Source organism: Oncorhynchus tshawytscha, linkage group LG01, assembly GCF_018296145.1.
Source record: "Oncorhynchus tshawytscha isolate Ot180627B linkage group LG01, Otsh_v2.0, whole genome shotgun sequence".
In the NCBI taxonomy this organism is placed as follows: domain Eukaryota; kingdom Metazoa; phylum Chordata; class Actinopteri; order Salmoniformes; family Salmonidae; genus Oncorhynchus; species Oncorhynchus tshawytscha.
Window position 1 is genome coordinate 90,924,715 of NC_056429.1, and position 16,676 is coordinate 90,941,390.

At 41.8% G+C, this 16,676-nt stretch overlaps 2 protein-coding genes across 6 annotated transcripts in view; both read left to right on the forward strand.

Annotated features, from left to right (window-relative positions):
* Positions 1-5,680, forward strand: part of LOC112260028 (centrosomal protein of 170 kDa) — a 100,682-nt gene extending 95,002 nt beyond the window's left edge. For both annotated transcript variants that reach the window (XM_042327304.1, XM_042327301.1), the window contains 4 exons: positions 2,382-2,632; positions 2,735-2,828; positions 2,972-3,023; positions 3,191-5,680. In XM_042327304.1, the coding sequence (XP_042183238.1) occupies positions 2,382-2,632; positions 2,735-2,828; positions 2,972-3,023; positions 3,191-3,447 (654 nt within the window). In that variant the 3' untranslated portion in view covers positions 3,448-5,680. The remainder of the gene's footprint in view (positions 1-2,381; positions 2,633-2,734; positions 2,829-2,971; positions 3,024-3,190) is intronic.
* A 2,689-nt stretch (positions 5,681-8,369) lies between these two features.
* dync2li1 (dynein, cytoplasmic 2, light intermediate chain 1) lies at positions 8,370-13,705 on the forward strand. Of its 4 annotated transcripts, none has more exons than XM_024427669.2 (13): positions 8,370-8,537; positions 8,755-8,890; positions 9,111-9,145; positions 9,240-9,309; positions 9,393-9,481; positions 9,610-9,805; positions 9,904-9,972; positions 11,559-11,636; positions 11,975-12,054; positions 12,226-12,296; positions 12,426-12,523; positions 12,623-12,718; positions 13,521-13,705. In XM_024427669.2, the coding sequence occupies exons 1-13, from the start codon at positions 8,524-8,526 to the stop codon at positions 13,581-13,583; spliced, it is 1,095 nt and encodes a 364-aa protein (XP_024283437.1). In that variant the 5' UTR covers positions 8,370-8,523; the 3' UTR covers positions 13,584-13,705. The 4 variants fall into 4 exon arrangements, with proteins under 4 accessions (XP_024283437.1, XP_024283521.1, XP_024283607.1 ...); XM_024427753.2 differs by having other exon boundaries at positions 8,758-8,890; XM_024427839.2 differs by lacking the exon at positions 9,111-9,145 and having other exon boundaries at positions 8,372-8,537.
* The last annotated feature ends 2,971 nt before the right edge of the window (positions 13,706-16,676 follow it).

Genomic DNA, 16,676 nt, shown 5'->3' on the forward strand with positions numbered 1-16,676 from the left:
GACTGGCATTATGTTTTGATCTGCTGCAGAAGGTGTGGACTGGCATTAAATTTTGATCTGCTGCAGAAGGTGTGGACTGGCATTATGCTTTGATCTGCTGCAGAAGGTGTGGACTGTGAACTGGCATTATGTTTTGATCTGCTGCAGAAGGTGTGGACTGTGAACTGGCATTATGTTTTGATCTGCTGCAGAAGGTGTGGAGTGTGAACTGGCATTATGTGTTGATCTGCTGCAGAAGGTGTGGACTGTGAACTGGCATTGTGTTTTGATCTGCTGCAGAAGGTGTGGACTGTGAACTGGCATTATGTTTTGATCTGCTGCAGAAGGTGTGGACTGTGAACTGGCATTGTGTTTTGATCTGCTGCAGAAGGTGTGGACTGTGAACTGGCATTATGTTTTGATCTGCTGCAGAAGGTGTGGACTGGCATTATGTTTTGATCTGCTGCAGAAGTTGTGGACTGGCATTATGTTTTGATCTGCTGCAGAAGGTGTGGACTGGCATTAAGTTTTGATCTGCTGCAGAAGGTGTGGACTGGCATTATGCTTTGATCTGCTGCAGAAGGTGTGGACTGTGAACTGGCATTATGTTTTGATCTGCTGCAGAAGGTGTGGACTGTGAACTGGCATTATGTTTTGATCTGCTGCAGAAGGTGTGGAGTGTGAACTGGCATTATGTGTTGATCTGCTGCAGAAGGTGTGGACTGTGAACTGGCATTGTGTTTTGATCTGCTGCAGAAGGTGTGGACTGTGAACTGGCATTATGTTTTGATCTGCTGCAGAAGGTGTGGACTGTGAACTGGCATTGTGTTTTGATCTGCTGCAGAAGGTGTGGACTGTGAACTGGCATTATGTTTTGATCTGCTGCAGAAGGTGTGGACTGGCATTATGTTTTGATCTGCTGCAGAAGTTGTGGACTGGCATTATGTTTTGATCTGCTGCAGAAGGTGTGGACTGGCATTAAGTTTTGATCTGCTGCAGAAGGTGTGGACTGGCATTATGCTTTGATCTGCTGCAGAAGGTGTGGACTGTGAACTGGCATTATGTTTTGATCTGCTGCAGAAGGTGTGGACTGTGAACTGGCATTATGTTTTGATCTGCTGCAGAAGGTGTGGAGTGTGAACTGGCATTATGTGTTGATCTGCTGCAGAAGGTGTGGACTGTGAACTGGCATTGTGTTTTGATCTGCTGCAGAAGGTGTGGACTGTGAACTGGCATTATGTTTTGATCTGCTGCAGAAGGTGTGGACTGTGAACTGGCATTGTGTTTTGATCTGCTGCAGAAGGTGTGGACTGTGAACTGGCATTATGTTTTGATCTGCTGCAGAAGGTGTGGACTGGCATTATGTTTTGATCTGCTGCAGAAGTTGTGGACTGGCATTATGTTTTGATCTGCTGCAGAAGGTGTGGACTGGCATTAAGTTTTGATCTGCTGCAGAAGGTGTGGACTGGCATTATGCTTTGATCTGCTGCAGAAGGTGTGGACTGTGAACTGGCATTATGTTTTGATCTGCTGCAGAAGGTGTGGACTGTGAACTGGCATTATGTTTTGATCTGCTGCAGAAGGTGTGGAGTGTGAACTGGCATTATGTGTTGATCTGCTGCAGAAGGTGTGGACTGTGAACTGGCATTGTGTTTTGGTCTGCTGCAGAAGGTGTGGACTGTGAACTGGCATTATGTTTTGATCTGCTGCAGAAGGTGTGGACTGTGAACTGGCATTGTGTTTTGATCTGCTGCAGAAGGTGTGGACTGTGAACTGGCATTATGTTTTGATCTGCTGCAGAAGGTGTGGACTGGCATTATGTTTTGATCTGCTGCAGAAGTTGTGGACTGGCATTATGTTTTGATCTGCTGCAGAAGGTGTGGACTGGCATTAAGTTTTGATCTGCTGCAGAAGGTGTGGACTGGCATTATGCTTTGATCTGCTGCAGAAGGTGTGGACTGTGAACTGGCATTATGTTTTGATCTGCTGCAGAAGGTGTGAACTGGCATGATGTTTTGATCTGCTGCAGAAGGTGTGGACTGTGAACTGGCATTATGTGTTGATCTGCTGCAGAAGGTGTGGACTGTGAACTGGCATTATGCTTTGAGCTTTGCTCTATTCCATTTTGAGTCTGCTATATACTGTTCAGATATAACTAAAGTGTGTATATTAAAATGTTCTTGTTGAGCTTTCATTGACCTTTCTCTGATAACTACTTTAATACCTAATTAATCTAACTCATATTTTGATAATCTGGATAATCTGTAGCATGGTGATAGTATACATTAATAGCGAGTAGATACAGTATAACATGCTCCAGTCGTGGTGAAGTTGTGGAAACCACAGCAATCATACAGATGCCACAAATAACTGACCCTCATCACTTCCTCTTCCCCTCATAGCTGATTGACTGTGTGTTTGACGAGAGCCTCAACTTCAGGAAGATCCCTCCCATGGTGCAGAACAAGGCCCCTGAGATAAATGGACGCCCTGTAGAGCGCCGCCCCCGCGCCCCAGACAGCCTGGACTGCGTCCTCCAGAGACGCACATGGAACAGAGATGAGGCGGTGTTGGACAGTCTGCTGCTCACATCTGTCTCTCAGCTGTCAGCCCAAATCAGACAGTCTGTTGACAAAACAGCAGGAAAAATACGGTAACAATCAAGCTCTTTATGTTGTTTATCTCTGACATTCACAAGAGATCAAGGAGACGTTAGCAAAGCAAGTCTTAGCTCTATGAACTATGATTTTTCCAGAATATTGTTCAAAGACAAGGACAGGAATTGGGATGAGATTGAGAGCAAACTCCGATCTGACAGCGACATACCACTCCTCAAAACCTCCAACAAGGTAAGGAAAAAACAGGTTGTACATGTATTTTTACATTTTAATTTTTAATTTTTTAAAATAATGCATCATAACAAAGCAACTTTTATAAGGAAGATTTTATTCCTCTCTAATGCCATGACTTCCCCTTACCTCTCTTGTAATAGGACATCTCCTCTATCGTCTTGGAGCTGAAGAGAGTGGAGAAGCAGCTACAAGGTGTGAGAGCGCTGCAGACCACCGCTAAGAGGAGTGTGCATTGCCAATAGATTCAGACTTATACACACATTAGTTTCACTACATGCATTCCACCTGCTTCAACATATATGATCACAACCAAACACAAGCTCATCTTTTTCAACCATTCTCCTGTATTTCTCATGCAGTGATAAATATCATGGTGGATCCTGAAGGCACCCTGGATGCCCTGAGCAGCCTTGACCTGACCAGCCCCCTTACACCCAAGCCCTCTCCTGGTTCTCAGGGGCCCCAGAAGACCCTCCCAGGCCCTGCAGCCAGGGGCTACACCGCCTCCTCGGCAACCACTGAGGGGTCAGGGTCTGTGTCAGCCAGAGACCTGGGAAGCCTGCACTTCAACCGCATCCACCCCAGTGGAGAAGAGAGTGCCATCACTCAGAAGTGAGGAGGTTCCCACCCTCTGATGCTTCATATATAGAACACCTGCCTCAATGAACAATTTGCCCTCTTTCGGGAATATTTCAGAATGAACCTCCACCACCCTAGTAACCTACCAAAGCTAACAGTAAAGAGGTTTTTTTTTATGTGAGCCAAGTTTCCAAACGTGAAATAAGTGTACAGTGGAGCAAACTCAAAATGTTTCTTATTGTATTTTGAATGGTAATTTATCTGTTTTGCTGGTAATCTGTTTTCTATCTATTTTCTGCACATTTGTCTAAAATACTGAATTTCAACTTCTCTGAGCAATTCTGTACCCAGAGAATCATACATTGTTAAGGTGAAATGCAATTCACATGAAAACATGTTTTTAGTGTTTGAAACGATTTAAGACTGTTACAGTACCATGTTAAACTATGTTACAGTACAGTAATGCTTGTAAGTAGCCTGAACGATTCATTTTTGGAACGCGACGCAAACGGACCTCCGTTGGCTCCGTTTGCATAGACATTAATTAGAGCCCTTAAGCCTGGTCCTTGACCCGAATTACATATTTCATATGATTTGCATAGCTTTATATTTTTCCTGTTATGACTATGCGGTATCTTTGTAAACTGGAAGTGAAAAGGAAAATGTGACATTGACCGGATCTTTTTCATCTTGGACTGTTCTGAGTCCCTCCTCTTTACTGTAGTATTTTATACAGTAACATGAGTCCATAATGGTGTACCAGATGTACACCCTGAATGGCCTTTGTTGGAGAGAGCAGGTCGGTCTTCTACCAAGAGGACCTCTTGTCTGTTTAGTGTTGATTTACAAGGACTTTAAATTGGTCTTTGAAATTGTATGAAACAACATGACTGCAACAAGGTTACCGTCAAAGCTTCATTAGCTATAACCACTGTCATTAAAGACAGAAGTTACCGTCAAAGCTTCATTAGCTATAACCACTGTCATTAAAGACAGAAGTTACTGTCAACATTGCATTAGCTATAACCACTGTCATTAAAGACAGAAGTTACCGTCAAAGCTTCATTAGCTATAACCACTGTCATTAAAGACAGAAGTTACTGTCAACATTGCATTAGCTATAACCACTGTCATTAAAGACAGAAGTTACCGTCAAAGCTTCATTAGCTATAACCACTGTCATTAAAGACAGAAGTTACTGTCAACGTTGCATTAGCTATAACCACTGTCATTAAAGACAGAAGTTACCGTCAAAGCTTCATTAGCTATAACCACTGTCATTACAGCCAGAAGTTACCGTCAAAGTTGCATTAGCTATAACCACTGTCATTAAAGACAGAAGTTACCGTCAAAGCTTCATTAGCTATAACCACTGTCATTACAGCCAGAAGTTACCGTCAATGTTGCATTAGCTGTAACCACTGTCATTACAGAAAGAAGTTACTGTCAACGTTGCATTAGCTATAACCACTGTCATTACTAAATATATGAATGATGATCATAAGACTATAGCAAGCCTTTTACTGACATTGAATCACTCACCATTCTACATTTCCATAAGGGAGGATGTTGTCATGTACTCATACAGTATGTGTGTATAGACTTGACATCCTCACTGCGTTTGCTGCTTCTCTTTAGTTCCCTTTTGGAGGGTTAGCCTGACCATTTTACAAGCCTTTCATGTAAAGTTATGTGTCGTCGTATAAAATGTAATCAAGATCTTGCAACCGTATTTAGATACTTAAGCAATAGTGAAGTTAGGTACCAGAAAACATGCTCCATCTTTTCTGCTTCATATACGGACTTTGATGTCACTAAGTGCCCAGTTTGAATAGTAAAATGGCATAACGTTTTTTTAAGATGAGGAATCATCCAGAGTGGAATGAAATGGTATAATTTGTCAAACGTGTCAAAGGCTCTTCAAGTGTCACCGTCAGTGGTTTTAGGATTCAAAGGGACAAAACCAAAAACCTAAATGGAACAGCTGATATCAGAATGAGATGCCTCTGTACCTATCCTCTGCACACCATCATGTGTGTCAGTATATGACATTAAAGAAAGAAAGTGATGGGAATACTGAAGTGCTCGGTACACTTTTTGTTAATTTGAAAGTTTACACATCTTATCAGTGTTTTACTTTTCTGTTTCATGTTTTGTGGAAACCACCATTTTATTTATTTTGTTAATTCAATGTATTTTATTGTTGCAATTCATGTTTATTGTTATGTTACTTTTTTTCAATTAAATAAAATGTTTAGATTCTTTCCTTATTTACATGGATTTTTTCTGTAGAAACAAGACAGGTTGGTATTCAATGAGTTCTAGTTTGCACACCTATTTCATGGTGACTCGTACGTTTTCATACTGAGCTATTTTTAGACTGGTTTGTGTGCTCACCTTAACACTGATGATGGTTTGATACCTAAACATTTGTATTTTGTTTTTCACCTTTCATTTATGCACTTTTCTGCTCAATGCACTTTTTGGGTATAATCATGTCCAAATCTCTATTTTTGCAGCCTCCGTTTTGAGTTTGTCCACAAAGTGTGAGGGATCTCCATCTCTCCTAGTAATCTTGTTGTGTAACCTATGCACCTGTAACAGAAACTATTTAAAGGACATTTAAATAGTGCAGACGGCCATCCATAATTGCTCTGCCTTATACATTTTTCCTGACTTTTTAAAATGCTGAGTAAAATTACCTTTAGGAATGTACCGGAGTTAAAGCAAAAGTTGTCACAAATATAAATATACCCCTACAAATATACCCCTAAAACTAGCCTACTTAAAGGAATACTCCAAAAACTGTATTTTGGTATTTGTTTCATTAGTCCATTGTTGACATAGTTCCAAAATGTTTTGCTTGTCAGCAATCAAGTTTTCAAGATATATAACTTTCAAAATACAGAAATCTTCCCCATAAGGGGAAGATTTTTGTATTTTGAAAGTTACATATCTTAACTTGATTGCTGATTTCCAAGACTTGTGAGCTACTGCCTGGGATTTAGCTAAGCAGGGGTAACATTGCACTCTTGGAAGACTCAGGTTTGTAAATAATTCTCAGCCGTTAGCTTCGTCCATGCTGTGTTTTAACTTTTAATAACATCAATAATCATTGCATGCGATATGGCTTTCGAAACATATGGCCCTTATCTTTCATCAGCGAGAAAGAATCCTTAAAAAAATGTTATATTTAACTGTAGCAGTTAGAGATCCATACAGCTATGGAGCCTCCATCCTACTAAACTACACTGTAGCAGTTACAGATCCATACAGCTATAGGGGCCTCCTTCCTACTAAACTACACTGTGGCAGTTACAGATCCATACAGCTATAGGGGCCTCCTTCCTACTAAACTACACTGTAGCAGTTACAGATCCATACAGCTATAGGGGCCTCCTTCCTACTAAACTACACTGTGGCAGTTACAGATCCATACAGCTATAGGGGCCTCCATCCTACTAAACTACACTGTGGCAGTTACAGATCCATACAGCTATAGGGGCCTCCATCCTACTAAACTACACTGTAGCAGTTACAGATCCATACAGCTATAGGGGCCTCCTTCCTACTAAACTACACTGTGGCAGTTACAGATCCATACAGCTATAGGGGCCTCCTTCCTACTAAACTACACTGTGGCAGTTACAGATCCATACAGCTATAGGGGCCTCCATCCTACTAAACTACACTGTAGCAGTTACAGATCCATACAGCTATAGGGGCCTCCTTCCTACTAAACTACACTGTGGCAGTTACAGATCCATACAGCTATGGAGCCTCCATCCTACTAAACTACACTGTGGCAGTTACAGATCCATACAGCTATAGGGGCCTCCATCCTACTAAACTACACTGTAGCAGTTACAGATCCATACAGCTATAGGGGCCTCCTTCCTACTAAACTACACTGTAGCAGTTACAGATCCATACAGCTATAGGGGCCTCCTTCCTACTAAACTACACTGTGGCAGTTACAGATCCATACAGCTATAGGGGCCTCCTTCCTACTAAACTACACTGTAGCAGTTACAGATCCATACAGCTATGGAGCCTCCATCCTACTAAACTACACTGTGGCAGTTACAGATCCATACAGCTATAGGGGCCTCCATCCTACTAAACTACACTGTGGCAGTTACAGATCCATACAGCTATAGGGGCCTCCATCCTACTAAACTACACTGTAGCAGTTACAGATCCATACAGCTATAGGGGCCTCCTTCCTACTAAACTACACTGTAGCAGTTACAGATCCATACAGCTATAGGGGCCTCCTTCCTACTAAACTACACTGTGGCAGTTACAGATCCATACAGCTATAGGGGCCTCCATCCTACTAAACTACACTGTAGCAGTTACAGATCCATACAGCTATAGGGGCCTCCTTCCTACTAAACTACACTGTGGCAGTTACAGATCCATACAGCTATAGGGGCCTCCATCCTACTAAACTACACTGTAGCAGTTACAGATCCATACAGCTATAGGGGCCTCCATCCTACTAAACTACACTGTAGCAGTTACAGATCCATACAGCTATAGGGGCCTCCATCCTACTAAACTACACTGTAGCAGTTACAGATCCATACAGCTATGGAGCCTCCATGCGACCAAACTACACTTCCCTAGTTACGCTTAGACACAGGTGTTCATTACATGCTAGATAGCTAATTAGCACAGGTGGTCGTCTCTTGTCTTCCGTCTGTTTTCTGGAGATTTGGCTGTATGGGAACACTAACCATAATCGCTATCAAGGTGTGTCACCTTTTTTAAACTTTTAATAGATTTTTTTTATTTCTCGCTGATATGAAAGATAAGGTCCTTATGCTTCTAAAATTGTACATCCTTCCATCACCAAAAAGTACAGAATTACTGTGGATCATCCTGTAAATTATGTTTTTCATCTAACGTTAGTCTCTGACTCTTGAAACTACCTTTCCCACAAACCCTTTGGGCAAAGTGCTAAATTCCATCATGGAACTGCGACGTTGCCCAGCGCAACGTTTACTGATCCGAGGCGACTGACATGTAAACGTCAAGCTGGACCTTCATATTTTCAAACAACGGGGCAATCAAACTCAAGTCTTTACATTTAATTTAAAGGTAGTCAATGCCAAAGATAAGGTAAGATCTTGTTTGTCACTTTGTGCTTCCAATTTTGCATGTTTTTCCTAAACTAACGTTAGCTAACTAGCTAGTAGCAGTAGAGGACGGGGGGTTTGCTAGTTACCAGTATATTTGATATAATGTTAGCTAGCTACCCAGCTATTAACAACATTGTTTTGGGCGACAACAAACTATCAGAATGAACAAATAAGGTTACATCGTAACGTTTGTCTAGTAGTGACACGCTATGGGAGTTGGCCTCTGCGGAGGTTCAGAGTCGGGAGGACGGGACAGGAGGGGAGGAGGATGGCGGAGTTGATCCAGTGTCACTCAACGAGAGAACCGTGTTCTTCATTGGGAATAAAGCAGGGGTAAGCTGTAGCCATCTTTATGACTGTGTGTCTGGAGAAACTGGGTCTCGGGTCTCAATGTAGGCAGCAGCCTCTCTGAGTTAGTGATTGCTGTTTAGCAGTCTGATGGCCTTGAGATAGACCCGGCGTCGATGCACCCGTACTGACCTCGCCTTCTGGATGGTAGCGGTGTGAACAGGCAGTGGCTGATATCCTTGATAATCATATTCCCCCCTCTTAGGGTAAAACTACAATTTTGCTCAGGTGCCTCGACAGGTGAGTTTATTCTCAGTACCACTGATGTATTTTTATAGTAAGATACTAGTATAGCTGTCTCTATTACTGTGAATTATATGTTGTTCTCTTCTAGGGATGAACCACCTAAACCAACTCTAGCGTTGGAGTACACCTTTGGTAGACGGGCGCGAGGACACAACACTGTATGACACCGCTTTCATTTGCACAATTCCAGGGAGCTGATGGTGTGTGATTATCAGTCTGACCTGTTGTTCTCCTCCTCCAGCCCAAAGACATAGCTCACCTGTGGGAGCTGGGAGGAGGTACCTCCCTATCAGACCTGGTTCAGATCCCCATCACTGCTCAGAATGTCAGGTCAGTCCCAGTCCCACTACCTAAACTGCTTCTTAAATGAGTAGTTCATCACATGACCTCTTCTCTAAAGCCACTCTGCAGAGACATTGTGCTAATGAAAGTAAAGAGGTCTGTGTGTGATTTCTCAGGTCTCTGTCTGTGGTGCTGGTTCTGGACCTGTCCAAGCCCAATGCTCTATGGGGAACCATGGAGAGGCTGCTTCAGACAACACGGACCCAGGTGGAGAAAGCTTGCTCCAAGCCACAAAGGACAGTAGAGTCCAAAGCTGGGTCCAAGCAGCAGGCCCAGAACAGACCCCTAATGGTCCTCCCTAAAGACCACCCGGTAACACAATAGTAGTTATGATTTTTTTTAAAGCACAGCATTATTAATGTAAAAGGAGTCTTTGCTACATAGGATATTAACTCTGAGTCTCTCAACAGGACAGAGAGCTGATCAACCCCTTCCCAGTTCCACTGCTGATTATTGGCAGCAAGTTTGATATATTTCAGGTGAGATATGTGTTCTACTCATTTGAGAGGTATTGATATAAAAAAAAGTACACTACCGGTCAAAAGTGTTAGAACACCTACTCATTCTAGGGTTTTTCTTTATTTTGATTATTTTTTTACATTGTAGAATAATAGTGAAGACATCAAAACTATGATATAACACATATGGAATCATGTGGTAACCCAAAAAAGTATTAAGCAAGTAATACATTTTGTATTTGAGATTCTTCAAATAGCCACAGCCTTTTTTAAATTTATTTTTAATTTCGCATTTATTTAACTAGGCAAGTCAGTTAAGAACAAATTCTTATTTTCAATGACGGCCTAGGAACAGTGGGTTAACTGCATTGTTCAGGGGCCGAACAACAGATTTTTACCTTGCCCTCTCGGGGATACAGAAAATGTCAATACAGAAAATGTCAAGAACTTTTACATTTCTTCAAGTGCAGTTGCAAAAACCATCAAGCGCTGTGATGAAACTGTCTCTCATGAGGACCACCACAGGAATGGAAGACCCAGTTACCTCTGCTGGAGAGGATACATTCATTAGAGTTACCAGCCTCAGAAATTGCAGCCCAAATAAATGCTTCACAGAGTTCAAGTGACAGACGCATCTCAACATCAACTGTTCAGAGGAGACTGTGTGAATCAGGCCTTCATGGTCGAATTTCTACAAAGAAACCACTACTAAAGAACACCAATAAGAAGAAGAGATTTCCTTGGGCCAAGAAACATGAGCAATGGACATTAGACTGGTGGAAATGTGTCCTTTGGTCTGGAGTCCAAATTGTATCTTTTTGGTTCCAACCTCCGTGTCTTTGTGAGACGTGGCAGAACGGATGATCTCCACATGTGTATTTCCCACCGTAAAGCATGGAGCATGAGGTGTGGTGGTGCTTTGCTGGTGACTTATGTGATTTATTTAGAATTCAAGGCACACTTAACCAGCATGGCTACCACAGCATTCTGCAGTGATACGCCATCCCATCTGGTTTTGGCTTAGTGGAACTATAATTTGTTTTTCAACAGGACAATGACCCAACACACCTCCAGGCAGTGTAAGGGCTGTTTTACCAAGAAGGGGAGTGATGGAGTGCTGCATCAGATGACCTGGCCTCCGCAATCCGCCAACCTCAACCAAATTGAGATGGTTTGGGATGAGCCGCAGAGTGAAGGAAAAGTAGCCAACAAGTGCTCAGCATATGTGGAAACTCCTTCAAGACTGTTGGAAAAGCATTCCAGGTGAAGCTGGTTGAGAGAATGCCAAGAGTGTGCAAAGCTGTCATCAAGACAAAGGTTGGCTATTTGAAGAATCTCATATAAAATATATGTTACTACATGATTCCATGTGTGATATTTCATAGTTTTGATGTCTTCAGTATTATTCTACAATGTAGAAAATGGTAAAGAAATGTAAGAAAAAACGTTGAATGAGTCGGTGTTCTAAAACTTTTGACCGGGAGTGTATATTCACCCTGAAGAATGTAGTTGTTGGATTTGTGTTTACAATTGTTGACTATTTCTGTTGATTTCTGTTTTTGTGGAAAAGTTAGCATATGTGACTGATAAATGCATTTTCTTTGTAGGACTTTGACTCTGAGAAGAGGAAAGTGATCTGCAAGACCCTTCGGTTTATTTCTCATTACTACGCAGCTTCTTTAATTGTAAGAACCGTAGGCCCAATAGTCAATCACAGTTGCCAATGTGCCTATGCATATCAGTATTTCACTGTAGGCTATATCAAACAAGTATCTCAAATGCTATGTTTGAGTGATGGTATCGTTTCATTACACAATATGTTCTATTCTTTCTGCCTCACCATCTGTCCATCCTTTCACATGTCCTCTCTGCCTCACCATCTGTCCATCCTTTCACCTGTCTGTTCTCTCTACCTCACCATCTGTCCATCCTTTCACCTGTCTGTTCTCTCTGCCTCACCATTGTTCCCTCCTTTCACCTGTCTATTATCTACCTCACCATCTGTCCATCCTTTCACCTGTAGTTTACCAGCAGCAAGTCTGAGAGCTTGATGTCCAAAACTAAGAGCTTATTCACACAACTAGGATTCGGGACAGAGAAGGGGTAAGAACTGTTGTACCCTCCATCTGTCCATGCCACAGTTTGTCAATGCCACAGTTTGACAGTGCCACAATTTGTCATCATTTGAGAGGACTAGACTTAGGCCCAGTATAAATAATGTCCTCTCTCATTCAACATTAACACAGATGTACATGTTTCCTCCTATACTGATAGGAAATCTATGTCCTCTGACCTCAGTAAGCCTCTAATCATTCCTGCTGGGATGGACTCCCTCAGCCAGATAGGTGAGTTGTTTAGCACCCCCTTGTGGTAACAATCATTATGGCAGTGTTAAAGTGCCCTACTGTTTATCATACTGATACTGTGTGTGTGTTGTTGTAACATGACACAATTGATGTCACTCTACTTTCCAGGTTCTCCCCCAACCACAGATGTGGACATTGGGACTCTTCATGCTAAAAACCCTCTAGATCTGTGGAAGAAAGTGTTTGAGGTTGTTTTCCCTCCTGAGGTAATTCTTGCATACGGACAAATACCCTCTCATTCACACACACAGGTTGATATATAAATGTGTGTGTGATACTGATCCATTAATCGTGTCGTCCACCAGAACACCAGTGACCACCACAGAGAGCTGAAGGACCCAGCCAAGGACCCCCAGTATAGTGAGCCCCAGATTGACTCCATGAGAGCCCAGAAAGACACGGTATGAACCCTGTCTTAACTCCAATGTTTCTGATCTGATTGGTCAAAAGAAAAAGTGGGGGAAAAAAATCAGAATTGGGCTGTTTGTGTAAACGCAACCCTAGGGTTAGAAGAGTTGGCTACAGCACACACTGTATGGGTCCATGGAGATTGTCAAGATTATCTTGTTCTTCTAATCTAGCTCAAACATCTCTACTCGTCTTCTAGTAAGCCCAGTTACACTGCATTGCCCCGTAATAACCCTGAACGAAAGTAAATTCTGGTGTGTATCTGGCTATAGCCAAGAGTCCAGATTATTTTTTGTTGCTGAATCAGATGGCACTCCCATTGGACAGGGATCATATGATGGGTGGAGTCAGCCAAAAAGAGTTGAGAGGCTGGGGTACTGAATCCATGCCAATACACAGAATGTGGATACTAAAGACTCAAACATGTACCTTGATAGATGAGTCTAGGAACCCAGACAGAGCCATTAAGTGGAACTTGCTTCAGATGCAACCTTTATAGATGGGTTTTTATGAGGTCAGAATTCAGTTCCAGTTCACACTGAGTTCATATGTTTTTACCAGCAATACTGATTGACTCTCTGTCATATACAGCATGTCAGATGTATCACCTAACTGAATCAGTCAGCTGAACCCTGAGCTCAGCATCAAGAACAGCTTTCTGTTATACAGCTTACGTTGTTTGACAGTCTTCTTGCATGGTATCCTGACATGGTTTTAACGCTATAGGATAGATAAACCATGTAGAATGAACCCAAAACGCTCATGATAACATTGTGCCTTCTGTGTTTTCTACAGGAACTGGATCAGTACAAGAGAAACGCGTCCAAGTCTTGGAAAGGCCTGGAACTGGAGACCTAACTTAATGGACTCATCAGCTCTCTCAGCCAATGAGATCAAAAGAACAGAATGTTCTAAAGCACAGACAGACTTCAGCCATGGCAGACACCTGTCTAGTCATTTAATAAATCATACTAACTTCAGCCATGGCAGACACCTGTCTAGTCATTTAATAAATCATACTGACTTCAGCCATGGCAGACACCTGTCTAGTCATTTAATAAATCATACTGACTTCAGCCATGGCAGACACCTGTCTAGTCATTTAATAAATCATACTGACTTCAGCCATGGCAGACACCTGTCTAGTCATTTAATAACTCATACTGACTTCAGCCATAGCAGACACCTGTCTAGTCATTTAATAAATCATACAGACTTCAGCCATGGCAGACACCTGTCTAGTCATTCAATAAATCATACTGACTTCAGCCATGGCAGACACCTGTCTAGTCATTTAATAAATCATACTGACTTCAGCCATGGCAGACACCTGTCTAGTCATTTAATAAATCATACTGACTTCAGCCATGGCAGACACCTGTCTAGTCATTTAATAAATCATACTGACTTCAGCCATGGCAGACACCTGTCTAGTCATTTAATAAATCATACTGACTTCAGCCATGGCAGACACCTGTCTAGTCATTTAATAAAAAGTACTGACTTCAGCCATGGCAGATACCTGTCTAGTCATTTAATAACTCATACTGACTTCAGCCATAGCAGACACCTGTCTAGTCATTTAATAAATCATACAGACTTCAGCCATGGCAGACACCTGTCTAGTCATTCAATAAATCATACTGACTTCAGCCATGGCAGACACCTGTCTAGTCATTTAATAACTCATACTGACTTCAGCCATAGCAGACACCTGTCTAGTCATTTAATAAATCATACAGACTTCAGCCATGGCAGACACCTGTCTAGTCATTCAATAAATCATACTGACTTCAGCCATGGCAGACACCTGTCTAGTCATTTAATAAATCATACTGACTTCAGCCATGGCAGACACCTGTCTAGTCATTTAATAAATCATACTGACTTCAGCCATGGCAGACACCTGTCTAGTCATTTAATAAATCATACTGACTTCAGCCATGGCAGACACCTGTCTAGTCATTTAATAAAATCATACTGACTTCAGCCATGGCAGACACCTGTCTAGTCATTTAATAAATCATACTGACTTCAGCCATGGCAGACACCTGTCTAGTCATTTAATAAAAAGTACTGACTTCAGCCATGGCAGATACCTGTCTAGTCATTTAATAAATCATACTGACTTCAGCCATAGCAGACACCTGTCTAGTCATTTAATAAATCATACAGACTTCAGCCATGGCAGACACCTGTCTAGTCATTTAATAACTCATACTGACTTCAGCCATAGCAGACACCTGTCTAGTCATTTAATAAATCATACAGACTTCAGCCATGGCAGACACCTGTCTAGTCATTCAATAAATCATACTGACTTCAGCCATGGCAGACACCTGTCTAGTCATTTAATAAATCATACTGACTTCAGCCATGGCAGACACCTGTCTAGTCATTTAATAAATCGTACTGACTTCAGCCATGGCAGACACCTGTCTAGTCATTTAATAAATCGTACTGACTTCAGCCATGGCAGACACCTGTCTAGTCATTTAATAAATCATACTGACTTCAGCCATGGCAGACACCTGTCTAGTCATTTAATAAAAAGTACTGACTTCAGCCATGGCAGACACCTGTCTAGTCATTTAATAAATCATACTGACTTCAGCCATGGCAGACACCTGTCTAGTCATTTAATAAATCATACTGACTTCAGCCATGGCAGACACCTGTCTAGTCATTTAATAAATCGTACTGACTTCAGCCATGGCAGACACCTGTCTAGTCATTTAATAAATCATACTGACTTCAGCCATGGCAGACACCTGTCTAGTCATTTAATAAATCGTACTGACTTCAGCCATGGCAGACACCTGTCTAGTCATTTAATAAATCGTACTGACTTCAGCCATGGCAGACACCTGTCTAGTTATTTAATAAAAAGTACTGACTTCAGCCATGGCAGACACCTGTTCAGTCATTTGATAAATCGTACTGACTTCAGCCATGGCAGACACCTGTCCAGTCATTTAATAAATCGTACTGACTTCAGCCATGGCAGACACCTGTCTAGTCATTTAATAAATCGTACTGACTTCAGCCATGGCAGACACCTGTCTAGTCATTTAATAGACCCAGAGAACTGCTCCCATTATCATATACTGTAGAACATTTCATATCGATTGTTTTGGATTCATACAGTTGAAGTCAGAAGTTTACATACATCTTAGCCAAATACATTTAAACTCAGTTTTTCACAATTCCTGACATTTAATTATAGTTTTAAAAAATCTGTCTTAGGTCAGTTAGGTTCACCACGTTATTTTAAGAATGTGGAATGTCAGAATAATAGTTGAGAGAATGATTTATTTAAACTTTTATTTCTTTCATCACGTTCCCAGTGGGTCAGAAGATTACATACACTCAATAAGTATTTGGTAGCATTATCTTTAAATTGTTTAACTTGGGTCAAACGTTTTGGGTAGCCTTCCACAAGCTTCCCACAATACGTTGGGTGAATTTTGGTCTATTCTTCCTGACAGAGCTGTAACTGAGTCAGGTTTGTAGGCCTCCTTGCCCGCACACGCTTTTTCAGTTCTGCCCACAGATTTTCTATAGGATTGAGGTCAGGGCTTTGTGATGGCCACTCCAATACCTTGACTTTGTTGTCCTTAAGCCATTTTGCCACAACTTTGGAAGTATGCTTGGGGTCATTGTCCATTTGGAAGACCCATTTGCGACCAAGCTTTAACTTCCTGACTGATGTCTTGAGATGTTGCTTCAATATATCCACATATTTTCCTACCTCATGATGCCATCTATTTTGTGAAGTGCACCAGTCCCTCCTGCAGCAAAGCACTCCCACAACATGATGCTGCCATCCCTATGTTTCATTGTTGGGATGTGTTCTTTGGCTTGCAAGCCTCCCCCTTTTTCCTCCAAAGATAATGATGGTCATTATGGCCAAACAGTTCTACTTTTGTTTCATCAGACCAGAGGACATTT

Coding starts and splice junctions, on each gene's coding strand:
- dync2li1 (XM_024427669.2), top strand. Junction 12,297..12,425: donor GGACTCCCTCAGCCAGATAG/GTGAGTTGTTTA, acceptor TCTACTTTCCAG/GTTCTCCCCCAACCACAGAT. Junction 12,524..12,622: donor AGGTTGTTTTCCCTCCTGAG/GTAATTCTTGCA, acceptor GTCGTCCACCAG/AACACCAGTGACCACCACAG.